Genomic DNA, 24734 nt, shown 5'->3' on the forward strand with positions numbered 1-24734 from the left:
AAGTTTTAGGTGCTGGAAGGACTGATTGAAGTTATTGACATGAAAGTGTAGCACTTTCAACTTGCACTCCTAGTTTCTTTGTCAGGATACCAGGATCGCTGCCTCTTGAGGATTTGTAAGCTTTTGATCCAGAATTGTGTTTTTTTTTGTTTGAAAAATTAGAAATGAAATAGTCCTGTGTTCATCTGAGCTCTCTTCCTACCTCTGCCTCAATTGTTTCTTGGTAGGTTTGTTATGTAAACATTTAATTTGGCCATTGAGACATAAAGGCGGAGACACAATTTTCACTTTTTTTCAATAATCTAAAAAAACTGGGTTGATAGTTTGGGTTTATACATTTTTGCAGGGACTCTCTCATAAATACGTTATTTAATGCAATTTTATTTTCTGAAAACAAGCACACATTTGTCATTTACCCATAATTTACATGACGCATGTTCAAAGCATTTTCTCCACTATTTAATTATAACCACTGCTCATTTCACAAACTAGAACCAAACAACTAAAGTCATGCAGTATAAATAATGCACCAAACTATCTTAAAAACTCTTAAGTTATTTACTTGTAACGTCAGGTTCAGTGCAGTCCTGAGAGGTCACGATTAAATCAAGGTTCATCTGAATGTAGCACTAGGTTAACTATGGTTGTACCTGAATGTGTAAAAATATCTTTGGATTGCAGTGAATTAGAGGGTTATTATTGGCATCAATGTTTTGATTACATTATAATTTCATAAGAGGAAAGCTTAAGTGATTTATGATTAAGCCACCAGAACGCATGATATGCAAATATATCACGGGGCAATCAATGCCACCCATTGTTTTATAATATAGGGATCAGCTTTTGTTTAAATAAAAAGATTTGTAATTTTAAAAACACAATAAAACATAAGAACAAGCTGAATCAGCATGTGGGTTTCTAGCCTCTCTTCTGTATTATGTAAGAGGTTACACTGTGCAGTTTATAGCAAAGGAAGGGTTGACGAATGGTTCACTAAAATGCAGACGCTGCACCCCACATTTCAAAAGACATTGAGCATTTATGATATGCACTTTTTCTTTTGTGAGGGCTAGAGATCAATTATAAGACGTATCTAGATATTATGAGTCAATAACTCAGTATGCAGCACAGCCTCACTCCAAAGCCCCTGGAACCTGTTTTAATAGACAGCCACTCAAATTAAAGAAGTGCTTTCTCTTGTTAATTTGTTTTAATGGTAACACTGTAGTTTTAGCATTATAAATAACCAATCAAATGTGTAATGAAGGGTGTTATAAAAAATTATGAGATGTGTATTAATAATAACATGCTATGTCAATACAGTGTCATAAGAACATGTAGCTAAGGGCCTTGCCATCTAAGAAACCTAACAATATGTGTTATTCAAATGTCATTGTAATAAACTGTTAACCTATGTTAATAATTACCTGTATGTAAACTTCTATAACATATGTATGTGTGTTCTTGCAAAAGGTTCCTAAACTGGAGTGTTGCTGTGAAACTTTTTAGTTAAGTAAAAAAAAAAAAAAAATAGTAAAAAGAAAAACCTTTGGCTTTGTAAACCATAACAAAATTCAATATTCAATGTTTTTCCTTGTATAAGTCTTTTCAGGTCTGTCTCACTGATTGTGTGGGGCTGCTTTGCATTTGCAATACAGTTATTATACACTTTTTTCCATTTAATTAATTTGTTTGTTGTTTATTATCACTTGTAACAGATACCTAAACTAAAGTGCTACCCTTTTTTATTTTTTAAATCCCATTATCCTTAAAAAGGTTGGTTTAGAACCAGTATAGTGCTGATAGAAATAAGCTTTTGGATTGAAACATTTACTACCAGACTTCAGTATACGTTTTCTAAATATATTCAAAGCAAATGCAGAACTGAATGGAGATGTTCTCATCCTAATCAATGGTACAATATGGAATGCAAAGGCAAAAAAATATTATTATTATGCATCATAACCATGTTAAACAGTGTTTACTTGTAATGAAAAATTGACTATGCTTGATGCAATGAGCTTATTATATACCTAAACAAATGTTGCGTTATTTCTGTACATAAAACTTGAAATGGCCAATGTTCAGTCAAAGTAGGTATAGCAATAGAAATTGTGCATGCAACTATTCTATCAGTACTGCAAACGGAGTGCCTGGCATACTGCTACAATAATCATTCAGACCATTTATGACATGCTGATATACAGTAACAACCTAAATACAAAATAAAGCACGCTGTGTACAAATAGCACCTGGAGCAGTATGATAACCCAGTGTAACCCCGTGCAAAATAGTCTTTGGACTGTGCATTGTCTCAGAATGCCTGGAGACATCTCTGACCAGCTGTTTACTTCTGTCATTACCAACATGTGGCCAAATCATATTACAACCCTGGGCCTAATGAATAGTGCACACATTGTAACACAAGTGCTGGTATTGGTTAGTTAAGTGCTTTTCATGACATGCCAGCTGGAACTATTCCAATAGTAGAAACAGTAGTACTTTCTATCAGAGTAACCTGTGCAGATTGTCATGTGAGCAAATAAATAAAAAGCACACAGTACATTAGAAAACAGTAGATAAACAGGGAGAGAACATTACATTTGAACATGTTTCTTGTTCTGTATTTCAACTAATGATACAAAATAGACTGTTTGTTATCTAATTGCCAGTAAAAGCATTGCTGTGCTGTCTTCACTGTGAAGTCCCTGGTTGGGAATTCTATGCTATAGTAGTACAATAGTAACAATAGTAGTACAATAGTAACTTATTGTATTTTATTCCCCTGGTCTATGAATTCAAAACACATACTGATAAAATGATATGGCTTCATGAATGATTATAAGATAGGGTAATCCTCTTTGTCAATTCCATTGGTTGCTCAGCCAGCCAATCATAGGGGCAGAAGCCTGTTTATTTGCTGTGCAGGTTACCATTGATTAGAGAGAGTATTTGGCATTTGGGAGTAAAACTAGAAAGTTCAGGGTACAATTATAATCTATGCCAAGCAGTCTTCGTTAGCCCACCTACCTGTTGCCCATAATTGCAATATAGTTCTTGGCAAATTAAAATGGCAGATAGTTCACCAATGTAGAAAGGTTAAAACATAATAATCAATGTTTTGCAATTGTTGTCTATTATCACCAGTGATGTTATGTCACCAGATCAACATTTTGTTTTGTTCTGTGTGGTATTTCAAAAGACAAAGCTGTGGAAACCATTGCACTTCCTGGTCCTCTCTGTGTGCTTACACAGCTTCTAAAACCTTGGTTAGAACTCCTCTAAAGCAATGACAAAATGCTGCTTTCAGCCCCTTTGAAACTGAGCTGGACTGTTAGCAGTGAATCAGAGCAAGTTTGAGGGCTATTCACGGTAGCAACCTCCCAGTGTCTCACCACCACAGAGCTTAGTTCTGCCTATGTGCATGGAGAAAAGAGGGGGAGGCAAGCCACACACATGATTGATAATAATACGTTTGGAGAAGGGATCAAATGGCACAGCGTCTCATGAAAAATACAACCATCATGTTATTACAGCGTTATTGGCTTGAATGTGTTGCACACAATAGCCCTGTCCATACAGCAAGGAAATATCATGTGCTTAGTTCCTTGAATATGGTTCATTTGAAAGTTTTTTTTTTAATGCAGAAATTCTTATTACTGCCGTCCAGGATGGTGCAATCTGAAATGAGAATGTGTTTTTATATGTAATGTACTGTGTACAGTATCATATTGTGAATAAAAAAAATTATAAAATAAAGCCTATAGACCTGTGTAATCACAGTTATTTAGTAAATGTATGTTTGTAAAAGTCAATACATCGTTGGCTGGATTTATACAGTTACAGGGTGTTGCCTTTAAGATGTTGTTTAAAATGTAAACCCTACAATGTGTCATTTTCCTTTATGATGGAAAAAGAAATTAGCAAAGCAATTGTTATGATTGGCTTAAATGAATAGGGAGAATTAATAGCGGTAGCAGTATCTTGGTATCGCTTTTTTGTGTGTGTTTTTGTTATGTTAATGAGATGCAAAAAAATAAAAAGATCCATTGCTTATTTTATCTTTAACCTTTAATGGGGCATCATTTTAAGTGTTTACAAGTCTTTCATTAACTCTTGTTTATTGACAGGTAAATTAAATAAAAGCACCTAGTAATTTTAACAAAACTACTGATCATCCAGACAACCAAGCCACTTTCTGTTTGGGTCTTATTTTATTTTCTAAGAAATAGGAGTTAATGAAAGACTGTGGTGAAGTCAGTCGATATGTATTATCTCTAGAAGCAGCGCATTTGTTGTGTATGCCAATTTAAATAGTTTGTATTATTTCTACTTTCCAAAAATTAACAAAACAAAATGCCAGATCTGCAAGTCTGGGTTTATCAAATTTAAATGTTCCAATAAAGCTTTGACATGAAATCTGTGGTATTCTTGTGATATTTCTTTCTGCGCTCTGATGTAGTGTCAGCCAGTGGAAATGGATAGACAGCAACACACATGGACTCTGGCCCTGCCACTTCCATTCTGAAAACTGAGTCTGCTATATATTACAAAGATTTATCTTCCCCAGACTCTACCTTCAATTCAGGATAAAGAGAAGAAGTGTCTTGATTAACAGCTAAAGCCCTTGTGCCATGGTATTGAAAAGCTAAAAATGAAACTGCAACTCTGTATGTGTCCAGGCAGGAGAGGAATGAAAGTGAAGATAAATTAATAAAAATAGAGAAAATGGTGTCTGTTTAACACAATGACACATGAATACATATATTAATGCTAATATAATATCTGCAGTGTTGAAAGAGTATAGGAGGATTACTCATTTCTTACAGAAACAAAGACAGTAATTAAAATGCACTGTAATAGTGCAAGACTTGAGGTGAGGGATTTTCCGTTCATTATTTGTGGTGTACGGTTGTTTTGTTTAACCTTTTTGTTTTGGATCAGTGAGTTGTCTTTTTGTTTGTCATTTTTATTTTGGACAAAATAAACATTTCAGCTCTGAGTCCTACCTCCTGACCACCTTGGACACCCAGCTATCCTGTCACAAGTACAAAGGAGGTGACTACCTTAGACAGCCAGCTATCCTGTCAAAAGTACAGTGGAGGTGACTACCTTAGACACCCAGCTATCTTGTCAAAAGTTCAGAGGAGGTTGTTGGTATCACAGCAGGAAACGAGTGATAGGCCTGTCCTGACGCCAACCCGTACATTGTACAGCTTTGGCCAAAAGTTTAGCTTCACCCTATAGAATTAACACATTTTGCTTCATAAAGTTCAACGACACATGTTGAATAATGTTATGTTAACATACTGCATTACATACTCTTTTGTAGAAATTGAAAAATGAGAAATTTTGAAATCTAACATGTAATAACATACTACTATTATGGCTTCCAGTAGACTTTTGCAATATCAGAAAATGATGTCAAATAAAAGATCAAAATTATGTTCTAAACTTTTGGCCATAGCTGTATTACATGTACTCTATCAAATATGTATTGTTAACTGTCCTTAACAGTATTGTTATTGGTATGGATGACCCTCTTTTCAGGGAGAGGAAGCAAACATCCAAACAGTTCTACGGATATGAAAGGGAATGCTGCACTGAGACCATACAGGAGAACCATACTGCCTTCTAAAGACTGCTAAGGGTTTACAACTAGAATACAAAGAGTACTTTGCACTAAACTAGTTATTCAATCAGTTTAGCAAATTTAGAGCAAACTTTTCTCCCAAATTCCTTGTGCATTGGTGAAGATTCGCTAAGCATTTTCCCTGGAAATTGTTACATTTTTGTTATATAATTTTTACATGAGCGCACAGTACATCTTTAGTGAATGTGCCCCTTTGTGTTTTTGTTTGCGTCAATATTCTTAAGATTACTGTGATGATTTATCATGAAGACAATTAGCTATTTCATTTGTAATGTCTTTTTTTTTTTTTTTTTTTTTCGAACTGGCATGTTTTTTTTTTTTTTTGTTTTGTTGTGTGCAGTACTATCATCTGATTTGAAGTCACAAATGTATTAATAAGAGAATGTCCCAGGGGTACAAAACTCGAAACGCACAAAGTCATTCTTCTTCAGTCTTTCATCTTGGAAATTCTGTGTTGCAGATCACATCTCTGCAAACATGAGGTGCAGATAATATTTGACCTAGATCCACACAAGTCATGAACTCTCAAACAAGGCTTCTAATACATTAAAGCTGCTAATCTCCAAACTGCTTAGTGTGACTAGAAAGCTGGGAACTCGTGGATGACTGACCAAAGATCCTGGTCAGAAAATATTAAACTGACTGTTAGTCTGACAAGTCACTGGTGGGGAAAATGAGCTTTCCTTTATGCATAGCTTCTCCATGTAGTATTTTTGGAGGGGAGGAGGTTGTGTTTTGAAGACTTGTTCATGAATGATTTCTAGACTGTCATTGGTCTCGTTAAGCCGTTTTTTGTGTGTAATTGGTAGGGGGTGTTGAATAATTTGCATATGATTAATTCAAATCAGAATCTTTGTATAATAAGCAACCCTTCTCTTGGTCAGTCCATCCCGCTGGGTAGAGAGCCAGACAATTAACAGCACCTGGATACCAAGGCAATACTTACACGGGCACAAGCCTGGCCAAGTGACCTTACAGAGGCCAGCCCGGTGGCATAACTGTATTATCCAATGTATTCAAGTGTGCAATGAATCTAAAGCAGCTGTTCAGGTAAAAAAAAAAAAAAAAAAAAAAAAAATGTAATGGTGATGATACTCCAAATATTACCATTTCTGCATTGTCCAAATTCCTCTTTCATTGCTCCAAATGCAGTCTACTGTATATATCAGTCTTCGTTTAAACTCTATGTAAATGTCTGCCTGTATAATATTTGCATACTTTGCATATATATATATATATATATATATATATATATATATATATATATATATATATATATATATATATATATATATATATTCAATTTCCATTATTGTAAGAAAACAAGGCCTACTGTTTTCTTAATATCCACTGAGACCCTGAGAGTAAACGTAACCAGACATGACCAACAATTTAAAATCACAGTAATCCAGGTTTTATTATTAGCCTACACATAGAAATTCACTACTACCAGTTTATGCACTAGCCCTGATACAGAGTAGCAGATAAAGTACAATACTTGGCTATTAGCTGCTATCAGTTCCTCTGCTGCCTTTTCCAACTGTGCGTGAATGCAACCTTGTATCAATAGATAAAGCCTCCAACCGCCACCCACAGCCCTTACATTCCTCGACATGCCCCCTCTCCATACCAGCAACTCCTCACTTAACAAAGAACACACGTCACCTCCTGCGACAGTTCTCAGGCATTACATGTATCGAAAAAGTTCAGTGTTAGTCAAGCAAATTATTTATTAAAGTATATCAAAAAACAAAAATTGTGAAAAGTACTAGATAGTACTAGATAGTACTAGAATTCTACTAAAGTTAAAATAAAACGTAAATATTTTCCATTCAATGATAGTCAAGATGTTTTAGATATACCTTCACATTTTGTGAACACATTTTAATACCTTCACATTTTGTGAACATAAGCTGTTGAAATATCTGCAATGATATTCATGTAAGCTTTCCATCTACAAACATGCAAATGCTTGTTTAGACCTTTGTTAATGTCCCACCCAAAGCCATTGGGTTAACTTTTACACACTCTCTGTTATAGAGGAGCAGACTCTGAGGCAATAGTTAATTCAAACAAATCCCTTTGCTTGGGTTGCTAAGGAAACAAGCTTACTTGCATGTCAAATGAACATTTGTAGGTGTTCAATAATATGCTTTTATAAAACAGACCTTTGACGAGACTCTAGAATTAGAATACTGAAGTTTGGTTTGTACAACTGCCCTAAGCATTTATTTCATTGTGAACACATGAAATGATATGGAGGTTCAGACTATCAGGATTTAGGTAAGCGAGATTGTACTGCTGTTTAACATGTCCGTAGCATACCTGCACATCCCTCTAGGATTAAACAGGTAAAGAGTGCCTTTGCAAATTGACTTTTGAATGTAATCTTAACTTTCAAATCATCTAAAAGTATGTTTCTTAGGTTTTAAGATTATCTCTGTGTCTCTATTTGTACTCGTTCAGAACTCTAAATGTAATCAGCACTGAGATTAAAGCAGACGAGGAATAAAAATAACAGAATGTGTGTATCATTCTGTGTCCTGACATAGAAAATGCAAAGAATTTAAGTTTTGTTGTATTTTGCACCAGAGGTTTAAAGCTCCCAAAAACTGGTGAGAATGTGGCCAGACTAAAGAGGGTATTGATTGCAAATTGAGCCTGGCCACATGTGTGAAGGAGGAGCTGGAAGATAGCGTCTCAGTTCATTTAAATCTCTTTGTGGTCTCTGCGCTGGTCACTGAGAGAGTACAACTAAAGGGCCTGTACCTTTTGTTTTGAATTTTGTTTATTTTGTTATTTAGTCCTCCTGGCACTTCCTCATCTTGACAGAAAATAACTTTTCATAAAAATAATAATAATAATTCTGTAGCATGAAAGTTAATTTCTGATTAATATGTGAACAGGGGTTCAAATATGAGATTTGCTAAAGCAGTCACCAGATACGTGCATAGATATTTCTTCTGGCTTTTGCTCATTTTAATTGCACTGGAGAATAATTTTAAAATATAATACAATAAAGGCCTTTTTATACATCCAGAATGTGGTGTATAACATGTAGAGCTAGAAGATTTAGCTTCCTCATTACTTACTTGAAGAGTAATTGAATTATTACAGAACTGCACAGGGATTGCAGAGCAAAATTAAAATTCTGGAAGATTAGCAATCTGATCTAGGCGCTTCTATAAAGTATATGTCACTGGCTCAAGCCAAATACATACCTTGTGAAATCTGATTGACAATATATTGTGAATACTGTCACTAATCTGAGAATATAACAATGATCACCAAACCATTACATTATTCATTACTAAACCTGTCCATAACCAATTAATCAAAGAAAAAAATGACCTGAAAACATCAAGAATAATCAATGTAGGGACGACACCCACAGAGATGTGAATTGCATTGTTGTGGATCAGTCGAACGCCAAAACATCCATTGTGGAAAACAATTTTCTTACTAGCATGCAGGCTCAGGCATCTTTATGTAGCTGACAAAATCAATGCCAGCCTCATTTAAGTCAATGCAGGATGCTGAAGCAGTAACAACAAATGGGCTACAGACATGGTGATTAAAAGGAGAGATTTAGCAATTAGTCATTTTATCAGTGCACTGCTACTGACATAAAATATAAAAAATAGCATGCATTTGGCACATTTTCTAGATAACGAATAGAAACGATCTGAAATGTATTTATAAGGCTTTATAAAGCATGTTTTTCAACAGAAGTTAAAAAAAAAAGTTATTTGCTTTAGAATTCCTTGTAATAAGAGAATATCGGCAGCACTAAAAGCCTCTGAATTTAAATAATGTTCACAGCTGCCATTAGGATAATTGCTGGGTTTCACAAAAAGGTCATTCTAACAGATTTTTATTTATTTTTTTTGATGTTCACAGTGTTGATGTTCAGTGTTTTACAAATTAATTGTGGGGTTATTTCTTTTAGGTCTGGGTCATTAACCATGATGGCATTAAAAGTGATAAATGGAAGCCCACTTAACTGTTCCATTTGCACTTTGCCAACATACTTCAACTTGTGTCAACTTTTTAAATGTCTTTTTTTATAAAGAGATAGATGACATTTATTGCACATGAGGCTATTCCCTGTGTGGTTTATTAGAATGCAATCATTGTATCCTCGTTCTCTAACACAGTTATGAAAAAGTCGTCAGCTTTATGGATTCCTTTTCTCTTCCAGGACCAGACTCACTAGGAGAAAGACAGATAAGTAATCAGATTCCTAACCGAAATAAACCTTGGGTGCATGCCTGCTTTTATTATCTGTTCATTACTGAAAATGTTTTCTTTTCAGACACAATCTCTGAGTGCTTTCAAATTTCCAAATTCGATATGCAGCTCAATCCAAACACAATCAGAGGAGGGATGCTGTAGCAGCTGGTATCTATTTGTTTTCCATGTCTGTTCATTTAACATTGATTAAGTATTAGAAACAGGTTCTGACATCTGACACCAACAGTGTACAGCACAAAATGTCATCTTTTGAAAGCCTCAGTGCTGCGCTAAGCAATGCAAAGTCATCTTATCATGGGAAATGGAAGTCTCCTATAGGGAGATGTAACAGATTCCATTTAGTTTCACTGGGTGACCCCTCTTTAACCCTCCACTTGGGGAAAGGCATACAATAATTTTGCTGTACAATACCTTTCCAAGGCAGATTTGTATGGGGTTAGTGGTAATTATAGTTGCAAGTTAGACACAACTGATACAAATGGATTGTTCCACATTCAACACATTTCTGCATGCTACATTTTCTGTTTTCCAGGCATTTGGACTGATTTAAGAATGGGTATTGGTTTAAAAACTGTGCTAAAGCCCTTTGTTGAAAGCACATGCATGCTGGTCCTTTGGATAAGCTGTTTGCATGTCACTATAGAACAGGGAAATGAAGCACAACATGGAGATTGGCATTTTGAGTTAGATTGATTCATTGAGGTTGTATGGACATCATGCCTAAGTGAATTCATTTAGAAGGGGATGGTGGAAAATCCATAACCTCTGTCACAAAAAGATCACCCCCTTCAGTGTTTCTGAAGATGAACAGGTACCTGGTTTTTGAAAGGTCTGTTCAATGCATTTCAAAGGGGATAGTGTGTCAGTGCTGTCAGACAGGTTGAGAGTTCAAACAATTCATACTAGTACACTTGATCAGAGAGTGTTCTAGAACACTTGATCAGAGAGATGCAGCAAACAACCCAAAGTCAAAGTCTGTTTTTGTGTAGAAATCAATTGGGTAGGAAGTGAAATACAGTGTGTTTTTTCTGATCATGGGATTTTGACCCAGCGGGTTCAATACAATTCATTAATTTATTTCTGGTTAGATGAATACACACCTGTGTATTCAGCTTTACTTGTATTTTCAATCCCTCTTGCTTGCAGTAACTCCGAATAATCGTGCTTCTAAGGTACGACATTGTGTGTAGGGTGTCTGTTATTATTAAGGTATGATATGTTCAGGATGACATTTATGCACAAGATGCATTGGAATTTAGACATATTCTTAAGTGATTGATTGATTGATTGCTGTAAGCGATTTATAATCATCGACAGGACATTGCCTGTATGGGTCTCCATTCACCTCAGCTGCCCAGTCCCCTGATAGAATAATGTGTATTCTAATATCCAAGGTAACAGACTGACCATCTCACCACCGGCAAGATTCACCAACTGTGGTCAATTGGGATCACGGATTTCCACTCCTGTGTAATTTTCTTAACCTCTTTAGAACTGCTTGCATGAAGTGTCTCGGCTAAGTGTAACACTGTATTTCAAAATGGTGAGTCTGTTTGAGGAAATGCTTCCTTTTTCTCAAGGTTGGATAACCTCTTCAATATTTAGATCAATGATGGACAAATTGACCAGTCCATGCAATAAAGCATGGCCGGCCAACCAAGAATCCTATTTCTCCTCACCTGGTGCCTCTGCCTTCCTTGAGAGACAATTAAATATGACATTCTATCTGAACAAAGTAAAGAACAGCTGGGGTGCATATTAAAAAATGGAATAAATTAGCTTTGTGACTTCATTTGTGCATTTTCAGATTGCATTTGTGCGTTTTCAGATTGCATTTGTGCGTTTTCAGATTGCATTTGTGTGTTTTCAAAAAGGGCCATGGGGGAAACAATTTAATGATATTGATTTCTTTTTTTTTTTTTTTTTTTTTTTTTAGTTAAGTGGCTTTAAAGAAGGCAGCTGAATGCTCCAGGTTTTATATTTTTCCATTGTTTACTTGCTGACTGTCGAGTCAGAGGTGTGGTCAATTGATTTTGTTGTACTATGCTGGGAATGCTTCTAAATAATCACATTTGCCTCCATTTATTCATAAGATATGACAAAAAAGGGTCAAACTTACAAATTGTGTCACCTAATCACACTGTAATAACAGTGCTGGTGTAGTTACAATGCAACTTTGTGCTAAATACAAAACTGGCAATTGAACGCAGTTGCTAACATGCAGTAGCAGGCTTCTCTGTGGATAACAGGTGAAGAGCATCACCCACACAAAGGTTAACTGGAAAAGATGACAGCATTCCTATATACATTTACTGCACAAAAACATATATTAATTATGCATTTTGTAGCCTATATAACCTTGACTACGCCATCTATAGTTTAATGAGGAATAGAACCTATAATATGAATTCAAAGAGGTATGGAATATGAAATAACACATGGTTCCTTGATATAAGCCACTTCCAACTAAATGAAAGTCAGAGACAAAGTTATAGTTATGCTTGTCCGAGCAGCATCCTTTAACAGCAACAAAAACAGGTTTTCAAAGAACACCCGATACACAGATCTTGAGTCCTCTGTATTGAAGTTTCTTTAGCACTGGAAAACAAAGCGAGAGCGAGCACAGGGAGACCAAGCACTGACACAAACCAGGGGCAAAGTTTACCAGGTGAACTCCCCTCTGATCACCCGACTCACCAAGCCCCAGACCAGACCCAGCCAGGCACATCACCCAGTGAAATAAAGAGTGCTCACAATAAACAAAACAGTGCCAAGTGCACTTAAATATATTTAGTGCATAAACAAACACAGAAACCTACACAGCAGACAAAGAAACAAACTATTTTCTTGCTTGTTCAGGTGCATTGTACATACAAGATAATTAAGCCTTGATTGCTGTTAATTGTTGTCAGGATAACATCACGCCCAGATTTGCTTTGGGCTTTTCAACAATTATTAGGTGCAAACAAGACCCATGAAGTAAACTGATACCACTGAAGTAAATGCTTGTTTAATTTATGTTAATGAAATCTAAAAAAAACAAACTTCCTGTGCTATACTGCCCTAATTTCCAATTCTACTACAGCACAGGCTACCCTTTCACAACTACAATTTATCAGCAATAGGAACACAAATGAGTGTGTAATGAACTGTGGTGAGGTAAACTGCAATGCTATTGCAATTTACCTTCAGTCTATCATCATTAGAATTGATTGACTGTCACTGCGGATTGGCATACAATAATCTGTAGGCACGTTGCAGCTAAACTGAATTTAAACTAGACTCTGGTGTATTCTTTTCAATGACCTTCGGTATCTTTTTTAAACCTCCAGATTGCAATTATGATTGCTGGTGTTTCAGAACTCCAGTTTTTTGGATGATTACAGCAACCCTCACTTAATAGTCTGCATTCAGGCTGGGTTCAGTGTTTTATTGGGAACCTTTCTCTGTCCAATTATCTTTTGTAAGGACACCTCACTTATTGATTGCATTGATAGCTGCACTTGCGTTTGTATATTTGTACGGTTAGCTTTAACCATTTCAATGTATTCCAAAGCTGTTTGTTTACTGAGTTTGTTATTAGTTGTATACCTCCACCCCCTGGGAAGCAATGCAAGTCTACTGAATCCCTCTTGAATGCCTGCAATGAAGGTCACTGAATTAATGCTAATTCAGGGTACAGTGTTGTCTGCTCAAGGGGCTACAACACTGCATGCCTTTGATCAAAAGCTGACCTTTTCCTCCCTGGCAGATTGTGATGATTACTCTTCTAAATATGGTTTGCATCCCTTCTGCATACACCTTCAATCTGCTGCAGCTCACAGATCGAGTCAGCTCCTGCTGTCTAAAGGGCATGTCTGAAATTTAATGACCAAATTGATGCTAAGAATTTTTTTAATAATCTTTTCTACAAGTTTTCTGCTGTATACCATAAAAACTACAAAAAAGTAGAGCATAAAACAATGTGTAGAGTACTGTATGTTGAAGGCATGACATAAATACTGCCACCCTGTGATTGACATACTGTTGAAAATAAGTCAGGTTGCTAGGGGCAACCACCATTAGATATGTCATTTATGTGTATATCTTTGCAGTAAAAAATAAACGTCAAACATTTTCACACCACATTATGATTTGCTATACTATCTTTTCACTGTGACCTCTGAACCCTGTTCTCCTAACACATTCAGTTTAATACACAGCAAGTATTTTAATATATAACTGTGGCTCCTCTAATCACAGACAGGGAACAATGGAAATACTGAGCCTCCTGCTAAATATTAAACAGAACATTTCAATGCTGGGCATGTATGGAAACAAGAATACAGTGTATTAATGCTTCATGAACATCTTAGCACACTTTCTATTAAATATTAACACAACACAACCCTAACAGCAGAAGATCCATTTCTGTATTGTTTCCTTTTGCATGAAAATCCAATGCTTGGAACTGTCCATGGTGCTGAAATCAACATTTGTATTCATTAGGGGTTATTTTTAAAAAAGCGCTCTTTTATTATTTATAAAACTATAAATCTACTTTAATTGTGTGTGTGTGTGTGTGTGTGTGTGTGTGTGTGTGTGTGTGTGTGTGTGTGTGTGTGTGTGTGTGTGCGTGTGCGTGTGCGTATGCGCGTGCAGGTGTTACTATCAATGTGCAGGCAAAATTTGAGAAAATGCCTCCACAAAGATAGTAACTCCTGAAAAATCAATCTTATGAGGATGACCCCACTTTGTAAAATCACCTTTTTAAGAACTAAATATGCCTTAAAAAAAAAAACTAAAAGTGCCAAAATATTTGTTTGTTGTCGACTTTCATCCTGTGTGGAGTTTTGTCTGTTTGGACAAATATAGCGAGAGAAAGTCCCCACAAATATAAAAATGAGAACCTGTGTGTGTGTGTCTCAAAATAAACTTATGTTTACATTTTGATTTGGTAAGTAAAGTTTTTCGAGTGATTATGGAAAAAAAAGCAATCTGTCTTTTAATTTTCAGAACATTAGAAACAGATGTGTAATCAAAGCTGTGAAAATAAGTATCTTATACTGCTCAAATGACAAGTTCCATTTTTTTTTTTACTGGATTCTGATGTTAAAGAAAGGGCTGTGAGACTCTTAATGAGGTCTCCTAAAGGGTTGGTCATAACATTTCTGTCATGATCTTCTTTTAATCATCTGTTAACACTGTCTCTCAGGTGGATGGCAATTCATAACATCCAGTGATTTAATACAACAGACAGGATCAGCAGCACACCTCAAAGTTTCCTTTCCAAACATAACCTTGAAGGCCTGCAAGCTATAAATAATTGATTCACACCTGATTCTATCACACCTACAGGCCAAGTGATGCATGCCTGGGTTCTCGGGCATTATGCATTCTGTGATTTGATGCAATCACAAAGCATTCATGATTGTGTGCCCTGTAGAGTCAATATTAATTTCTCCTGACATTCTATCAGTTCACTTCCTGAATAGAGATCCAACAACAGTGTGGTAGCAATGACATTTCCAATGCAATTTGATTTATTGTCATGCAAATATGACTGCAGGATAAATTATGTATATTGCAATCTGCAATCAACAGCAGAGCTGTGTTGAACTGTTTCATTAGGATCTACTCCAGGCTTATATGATTGGGGCTGGGTTCACAATTTAATTAAATTAAGGCAAGGCCATTATGAGCTCTCCAACACCTAGTGCAAGTGGAAGGTTGTGGGGTTTCTGTATTAGAAATTAAACTTAATTAATGAAATTACCATAAACGGGCATTTTAACATACCTAATCTGCTGTCCCCAGTGGAAGGTAAGTCAAGTGATCAGGAGCTTGCTGGTTTGAATCCTGGTTGTGCTGAGTTGCAGATCTTGGCTGCATAGGCCTTTGTGCTCCTACGCAGTGGTGGGTGGGGGTAGGGGTGGGGGGTTTCAAATTTGGACAGTCCATCTCCTTGTGTTTCAGTGACCCATGCTGGACATGCACCCCACAAGTCCATGTAAAGAGTCCTCAGACTAGCCCTGTGCCTCCATTGGGCAGAAGGTTGCTGTCATCTGTTGCTTATGATCGGTGGGTAAAAAGTGATAATTAGATTCACTGAAGAATTGTATTATCCCAATAAATAGATGATGTCATGCAATATGACATTTTATTCATAACATCTCTTCTAAAGATCAAAGCGTGGAAATGCAATATTGCTTTCAAACTCCCAGCAGGGGCTCCCAATATATTTAATCCTATTGTGTTGTCTGAGATATGCTTTGATTTCATTTCAAATAAAATCTTTAGAAATGTATTACGAAAGAAGTATAATATGTAATCTCCATTGTTATTTCCAATATCTTGCCAGGATGGAAAAGCTCATGCAATTAGCTATTGAACAGATAAAAAGAGGCTCTGAATAGTAATTAAGAAAAAAATAAAATAAAATAAAACAGATGGTAATCCTCATGGCCTTCCATTCTGAGCCAATGGTCCTTTGTATAATCTTCTACCTGTCTTGAATATGCCTTAGTTTTTAGATTATTTGATTGAATGATTATAAAAGGATGTTTTGAGCAACACTGTGCACACAGTAGGGCAACAGAAAAACATCATTTTACAACTAGAACCAGTGTTTCTCCTTTACAAAAAAAAAAAAAAAAAAAAAAAGAAAGTTTATTAATAACTGGAGTAATTGCTTTGAAAACATTCCTATAATAATCCTATCATGGCCTGAGTTGGGAATGTCATGGGTTTCAGTCTTTAGCGTTAGTGTTTGGAATGCAAAGTGTTTTTTGATATGACCTGTTATAGGTAAAATGGACTCCCCTGCTTACTTTTAATGTATTTATTTAGAATATATTCAATACTTGCCATCTGCCCGTTCAGAAGCATCCTGTCACTGAGGCAAGCAATATTATTATATGCAGGGTCATGATCTGTGTATAATAATTATGTAACAAGTCTCTATGAGAAAATGTCTCTATTAATGCCGTAACAGCAGCTTACCATTCATCTAATTTCTGGAGAAATAAATAGTGAAGTTTACTTATTTGAGAACGCTTTCTTTCTTTGAGGTAGCAACAATAGGGAGTATCTCTCGTTTCAGGTATATTGTGTACACTGTATCTTTCTGGTTTCTTTCTTATGTCCACCATTTGACTCAAGGGTTCCTTTGTCAAAACAATAATAAATACAGCAGCATGTAGGAAAGTTGTCTTTCTCTTTTTACAGCAACAGTGTGTAATTCATTGCCCTGTACAGTCAATATACATTTTTAAAGGTATCAGTAAAGTTTGATTCAAAATGGCTAATCCATCCTCCCCTCAGCTTAGGCTGCTGTCTGTGTCTTTATATTTATCCATTTTGTTGCTTTTTGGTATAAGTGAGTTTATTAAACTTCTAGACTGGTGGAAGTGATATTGTGTTGCAATACACTGCTTCACTTTGCTTATGAACCAAACATTTTGTCATATTAAAACTCCAACATGAAGAAAGATTAGCTGACATGCTAAGGCTGGAATAAAAGCGGAAACAACTAGACTTTAATTAGAATACAACATATTCTTCTACCTTTCTTTCAAATGAATTAAACTGATGGATTTCAGATCTGGGAATGATGCAGAATGAGCCCCCCCCCCCCCATCCACAGATAGCAATGTCCTGCTACACATGTGGTTAATATTGAAAATAAACATGATATTAAAATTGAGAACTGCTTTTACAGCATGACCGGTGACAGACTCACCTTCGGGGACTGGGTCACATGGGGTCAACAGCAACTTCTAGTTGAAACAAGTTCATAAGCTGTATTAGAAAATAAGTTAGGTAAAGAGAGTCATAGCGAAGTGCAGGAATAGGCCTTGACAAAATCATTTTTTAAAGGCTACATTTTTTTAAATGCATGTATCGATACAGAAAAAACTGATGGGACAAAACTAGAAATTACTGGTAAAAAATCAATACATTGTCATTATACAGTAGAAGTAGGGTTAGGTTATATGATTATTTGCATTTAATTGAATCTTATATGGTTTAACTGTGTGCCTGGGTCAAGTTGCAATGAAGCAAACGGGTAAAGCGCCGATAAACATCTTAATCTACTTTGTTTAAAGAATGCACTGGGGCTTCTTGAAGCTCTTACAAACTATTTAGCTGCTCTCATCTTTCCCTTCCCTGCTTCCTTTCTTCCCAGTACCTCCTTCTGTCTCATTACCTGTTGTATGCCATCGTTCTGACAGCTACCCTGGGTTCCTCTCATTACTTTGTGTTGCAGTTTCACCTTCCACATGTAACACAGCCTTGATTGGCAATGTGTATGTTTAAGGATCTGCATTAGTGAATCAAGTTTTCTTTTGCATTGCCAGCAGAGTAAACAATACATGCTCACTAGATGGCCTTGTGTCTTTACACTATACAGGCACTTTGGTTTTAGAAATCCGGAGGCAACTGTAGTCGGAAAACTGCTCTTAAATTCAGGACATCAAAACACTAAGTCTGTTGTATCCTGCTGCTGTATGTTCTTGTGACTCAACACAGTCGTTCGGAGTATAGGCAGCAGGTACGGTAGTACTGTGACTGAAACATTTCTACCTATTCAATACCCTGTCTGCTATTGTTTTGAAATGAAAAGAAATCAAGCACAGAAAAGAAGGGAAAGCATGCAGAGGTTCACAAACTTTATATTGAAAGATAAACTATTGCACCGAGCCATTTCCAGACACACACACACACACACACACACACCACTCCATGCCCATTATTATTATTAACAAGCTGTAAATAAACAGACGTGTACCGCCGAACAACAGAAACCACCTACAATGTCATCTTTTTTCCATTTATTTTTTCTACTGGTAACAGTATTTAAATAAAAACATATATCTGGGTAATAAATTTAAAAACGTGTATTTAATGTAATGTGTCTTGCAAACAAATTTACAGTTTCTCTCATTTTGCTAGTTTCGTAGACAGTGTGGTGATTGCGTTGCGTTGATTATAAATTCAAATAAATAGCTCCCTCCTTTAAAAAACAAACAAAAACAGGATTATATATTTATTTATGTAATTGTTGTCTTTAATTAAGAACACACACACACCTGCACGGTATTTCCCGTTTAGGGTCTTAAACACACCTGTCAGGGGTAGATGCTTGATTGAAACGGAGATGGCTACAGCTACAATTCAAACGGTGAGCGGGTTGCGCTTCCTTGCATTTGTGGCACATGTTTTTATATATTTTATTATCATTATTAACAATTAGAATTTTCATAGTTAGCATATTTTTTTTATTTTTAATTATTTGTTGTTTTAATTCGAGTCAGGTGGGACATTTCGTTGGCTTCATTAGACTTCAATAGTTTATGTTGCGCTGCTGTGCTCTTTGCACCCGCTTTCTGGAGGAAGCACTGTGCCCTGGCAAGGAAGCCTGCGTAGCGCATTTAGTATGTTAAATGTTTTAGCGAAACAGGAAATGCCATTGAACCAAAGTAACGGTAGATTTGGAATAGAGCGGATAGTGCCCTTATTATCCTTAGCGGTTCGTGTAGTTTTCCTAAGTTCGGTAAAAGTTCAAAGTTAAATACTATAACCTTATAGTGAACACATGTGATATCACAACCATCTAGTAAACAACTTTGATATAAAATGCTTTATTTTTTTTTTAATTCCTGGAAAAGTTGAGCACGGACTTAAAACAAATAGTAGTGTGTGTGTGTGTTTTTTTTTTTTTTTTTTTTCTTTTTTTAGTTTCTTATCTGTTAGACATTTCTGGGTAGCCCAAAGACATTTAAAAAAAAAAAAAAAAGGATTCAAAATAAGAATAAGTCTTCCTAGGTAAGTTTGGCACGTGCACAGAAGAAAAAGGAGCAAAAGAAGATCCCACGTGATGTAACAGAAGCCACCGCTTCGCTGGAGAGGCTCGTCAAGAGCCCATTGCAGAACAGGTAGTGCTGTCGGTCTCTGCGTTGTTCACGCTTAATGTTCATTTTGAGTTAAAGAAAACATATGTAACATGGCTGTCACCACACTAAGACTAGGGTGTGAACTGTGCCTCATCAACTGCTGCTGCTGCTGCAGGGCCACTCGCAATAGGACCCCGGTTTTACATCTCATCCAAAGGTCGGATGATATTGTGATGTTTGGCATAATCAGGCTAACAAAGCCTGGGTATTATTGCTGTTCTGATCAAGTATTCTGTTAATGCTTTCTTACGCCCCCCTCGTGTCCTTACAGATGGGCTCTATGGTTCTATAAGAATGACAAAAGTAAAACATGGCAGGCGAACCTGCAGCTCATCACCAAGTTCGACACAGTGGAGGATTTCTGGGCGTGAGTAAAAACAAGCTGACTCAAGGATATGCATTATATTGCATAGCTGACGTGCAGCATTTAGGGCTAAACTAACACAAAGCCAGACAAATGAGGTGTGAATGTTTTTGTTGTTGCCAACAAACATAATGTGGTAAATACTGTAAGCACCGACTGAATATAATAGATATCTTTGGATTTGAATCTATAGAAATGCATTGCAAACGTAAGGGTACACTGCCATCGTGTGGCAAAGAGCTGCAAACACATACCAGGTGGATAGAGACATACCCCTTGCCTATAATTGGTATTGTTAAAATGCTGATGGAGCAGACAATCTCTGAAGTAGGTATTGTATGTTTTCAGTGTGAATTGTGCATGTACTAATATTGTGATGTAGCTATCGGGCACACAGTTTTGAGGTTGCCTCTTTGGATAAGTCTGCATTAGGATGTTCAAGCAAGTGGAGATGTCACTTTTTCTGTCTAGTTTCCTGGTCAGTCCTCTGCCAGCATGCATTGTTCCTTGTCCACTCACCTTAACCCTCCACCCTCCAGCACTAATGGAATGGGATTGTGCTATTATAGTGCATAAACATATTTTGTCAAGCTGTTGTACTCTGTAGTGCTGTTCAGTTTCATTGTCTCTCCAGTTAAATAACTTGTTGAGCCATGTCAATGATCTCTAAATCCAGATTATTGGTTTATTTGTATAATATTGTGGGGAAAGAACCTAACTATTCCCAGTGATTTTTTTGAGGGTGTTGTAATTGAAGAGACATCTCCAGATCACAATCATTTAGATTGTCTGCTATTTCAGTTTATAAGTTTGTGTTGCTTTGCTTTTTCAAAGAATATATAACCACATTCAGGTTGCCAGCAAGCTGTCTTCGGGCTGTGACTACTCTCTGTTTAAGGCAAGTGAATTAGGTTTAATCAAATCTTTTAATTTTCTGTTTTTAAAGACTTTGTCTCTTCTTGTGGGAACTTTTGGTGAGGGGATGATTAATACTGCTGCTCTTTCAGCGATCTTTCCACTTCACTGCTGGTCTCCATTAGTGAAATTATTACCCTGATGAAAGCACTAGCCAAAACGTTTTTATACTTGACTCAGTTCTGCATAAGTTTATCTTTAGAATCCATGATCTAGTGTTTGAAGAAATCAGAGGTTATGAAAGGGCATGAGTCTGCTTTAGTATGGTCTTTACACCAAAAGATTTTCCTTTTTAAGGAAAAGATTATGATCGAGTTGGACCATGCAGTAGAGGAATGCAGCACGCCTCTGACTCCCTTATCCCGTTCCCCACTCTCTGTCATGTACTATACACAGTGAAGAAGTGATCCCTTTAACCCTGTGGGTCTAGACTGAAGTGGGGCATCAGCGGATCCCAAGTTTGGTTCTCTCTATTGTTTTGTTGCAAATGGTACTATGATAGTCCAGAACTAAGCACTACATTCAAGTTCACTGCAATTGACCAAATGTATGTCTTGGTTTTTTTAGGATGGGATTGAGCCCATGTGGGAGGATAGGAGGAACAAATGCGGTGGCCGCTGGTTAATTACTCTTTCAAAACAGCAGAGGCACACCGAGCTTGATCGGTTTTGGCTGGAAACTGTGAGAACTGTTTCATTGTTTATTTAGTACAGGGCATACTGTCCAGGGCATCTCTTTCTCTCTCTCTCTTGCTCTCATTGTTTAAAAACAAGTTTTAAAGATGTCTATAAACACACACCATGAACAGGGCTTGTAGCAGTATTGAGTATCTGGATAACCGACCCTGTCCTTCGTTAAGAGCTCTCTCAGGGATTGAAATAGGATATGCAGTTCTGCTCTCTCCTTCCTACGAGGACAGTGAATGGTGCCTGTCTGGTCTTCTCTCAGCTCCTGTGCATCATTGGAGAGTCCTTTGATGATTACAGTGATGATGTGTGCGGCGCTGTCATCAATGTCCGTGCAAAGGGAGATAAAATCGCTGTCTGGACGACCAACACGGAAAACAGGGAGGCTGTCACTTACATTGGGTGGGTGTGTTCTTTGTGTTGCTCTGAGGCATAGCGGTACCATAAAACCTTTTCATGTTGGAGTGAGTTGTCCTCAGATGGACTCTAAACCTTGATGTCTGAGACATTTAAATTCTTAGCACTCTAATTGCAAGTGTAGTTGCTGTTAATAGGTTCCAATGGGGATGTAACTTATAATGCATGTTGGGAACTTCAGAACTTTTTCCCGACCAATCAGGAAGCTCCATTGCAGGGTACTACCATACTCCAGGGTGCAAATCATCTTAAAAATTGATGCTAAACTGTATTGAAATTTTAGCACCAGAGAGCCTACTGGTGCTAAAGTGTCAAACCTTGTCCTAATCAAGCCCCCCCCCCCCCCCCCCCCTCACAACCTCCCACACGACAAACTTTCTCTCCTGTGGGTGGGTCATGTGAGCAGTCCAGACCCAATGAGAAACAATCATCGATGGCTACTAAGGAACACAAAAATAACTGCTTGTACCAGAATTGGATGTTTCTGCCTGGTGCTTTGAGGTACCCTGATGCTAGAATCTCATGCTAAATTTGCACCCCTGACTTGGTATTTGACGTTCTTGACACTATTGCCAGGCAGGAATACTCTCCAATCTGGGTGCTGTTGTATTCGTCTCTGTTCAGAACATCTGAGCAGTGTTTGACTTGGATACTTGCATGGTCTTTTTTTTTTTTATGTTGGTCTCTGTAGTTTGTGTTGATTATTAAAGTGAACTGAAGTCCCATCAGTTCACCCCTAATACTTATATTCTAACTTTGCTTATATGTAAAATGTTTAGGTCAGTTTCTGCACATATTGAATATAAATTTGGTAGTCTGGAATCTACCTGTACTGCTGACACCTGATAGGCTGTACCTTGGGAGCTTCTGGACAGATTTTGTTGAAGCCATGCAGGAGCATTTGAAATGCTATTCTACACGCTGTGGCTGTGATGCATTCTCCAATCTACAAACTGTTTAGTATTTCACACTATCAAAAGGGATATAGCAATGAGAAAACAAGAACGAATCTGATGCTTCATGCCACAGTGTCCAAAGTTGGCCCTTCCACTGATCGTCTTTGTTCCAACCCTGTTCCAAATGATTTAATTGAACCAATTAAGCCTCTACCTAAACCCTGTAGTAGTTTGCTAATTGTACCTGTTAAACCTGCAGTGGAATGGCCCTTCGTTAGACACCCTTGCTACATGGAAATGACTGCATATGTCACAATGTACAGATTAGAAGCTTCACTGAACTCCTTTTCCCCTCCCTATTCAGGCGCAGGTACAAGGAAGGGCTGGGGCTCCCTGCAAAGATAGCCATTGGCTATCAGGCTCATGCAGACACAGCGACGAAGAGCAACTCTCTTGGCAAGAACGAGTTTGTTGTCTGAGAGGCTGTGGTAGTCTTGGGAGAGGAAGCAGAACTCCAGTGTTAACTTTAGCTGATGTCATGACATTTTTTTTGGTTATTTAATGTTCAGTACTTGCACTGTTCTGTTATCCTAAAATAAATGAATGTGTGGAGATGCAAATGGTTTTGTTTAGTTGCTTAGACAGAATACTTTGCCACTGTGCTCAAAACAAGCGGTTTGTGTATAAAATAAAAATATTTGCATTTGTTGATCAATAAATTGTTATACTGCATTCAATAAGGTGAAGTATATGAGACATGGAATAGTCCTGTGTATTTCAGCTATTTTGAACCTCTGCTTTTATCTGAGGTTGGTACTGTCTTGTGTAACGATGCACACTTCAGCTGTGTTTCAAGACAGTCCTCACAATTGGAGGTGGTTTTGTTATTTTTGTGCTCTACATTTCTTTCCACAGTGGTTGCTTCTTTTTGTTTTCTTTAGATTAAAAAATATCTAGTATTTGGGGAAAATAACTTCATTTTGTACTTACTGGTGGATGCGTGCCATTCCCAATTAAGAGGGTGCAGAGTCAAGAGCATCTGTAACAGTGATGTGAGATTCATTTGCAACATCGTCTTACCTGTTGTCTTGCTCAAAAATCCCACCTGTCTATGCACAATGCTTGCTTATACTGAAGGAGCACTAATCAAGTTTATAATTGAATTTTTCCTCCCCTTAGCACTAGCTGTGTTATCACTGTTTTTTTTTGTTTTTTTGTTTTATTAAACTAATATTTTCTTCCACGAACCAGGAATGCTGTTGAGTTTAGTTTGGCATTTCCACATGGATTTGACTTGCCATGTTCAATTTGAAGTAAAAACAACCATTCTGAAAGTCTGGATAATGTGTTGGTAGAAGCAGGCCTGTCTCTCTACCACATGAACTCATATTAAATAACTCCTACAAGCTAAGAAAAGCAATGCAATGCAGACATTAAGCCTCTAACCAGTTTTAATAGGGTTTTTTTGTGTTTAACAGATTTAATGGCTGTTGTAATTGGTACTTTTTTTTTTTTCTTGGCTCCTTTTTTCCACACGATGGCACTGTGCAAGTTATGCACAGCTTTAGATCAAGCATTTATTGTGTGCAGCTTTTAAATTTATAAACTGCCTGC

General features: G+C 37.0%; 1 protein-coding gene across 1 annotated transcript; it reads left to right on the forward strand.

Moving 5' to 3' along the window:
* Positions 1-19046: 19046 nt before the first annotated feature.
* On the forward strand, positions 19047-23726 carry LOC121297490 (eukaryotic translation initiation factor 4E-like). Its single transcript, XM_041223840.1, has 7 exons — positions 19047-19070; positions 19736-19824; positions 20114-20209; positions 21041-21104; positions 21689-21802; positions 22070-22209; positions 23485-23726. The coding sequence occupies exons 1-7, from the start codon at positions 19047-19049 to the stop codon at positions 23597-23599; spliced, it is 642 nt and encodes a 213-aa protein (XP_041079774.1). The 3' UTR covers positions 23600-23726.
* The last annotated feature ends 1008 nt before the right edge of the window (positions 23727-24734 follow it).

The sequence above is a fragment of the Polyodon spathula genome, chromosome 22, assembly GCF_017654505.1.
Source record: "Polyodon spathula isolate WHYD16114869_AA chromosome 22, ASM1765450v1, whole genome shotgun sequence".
Lineage (NCBI taxonomy): Eukaryota > Metazoa > Chordata > Actinopteri > Acipenseriformes > Polyodontidae > Polyodon > Polyodon spathula.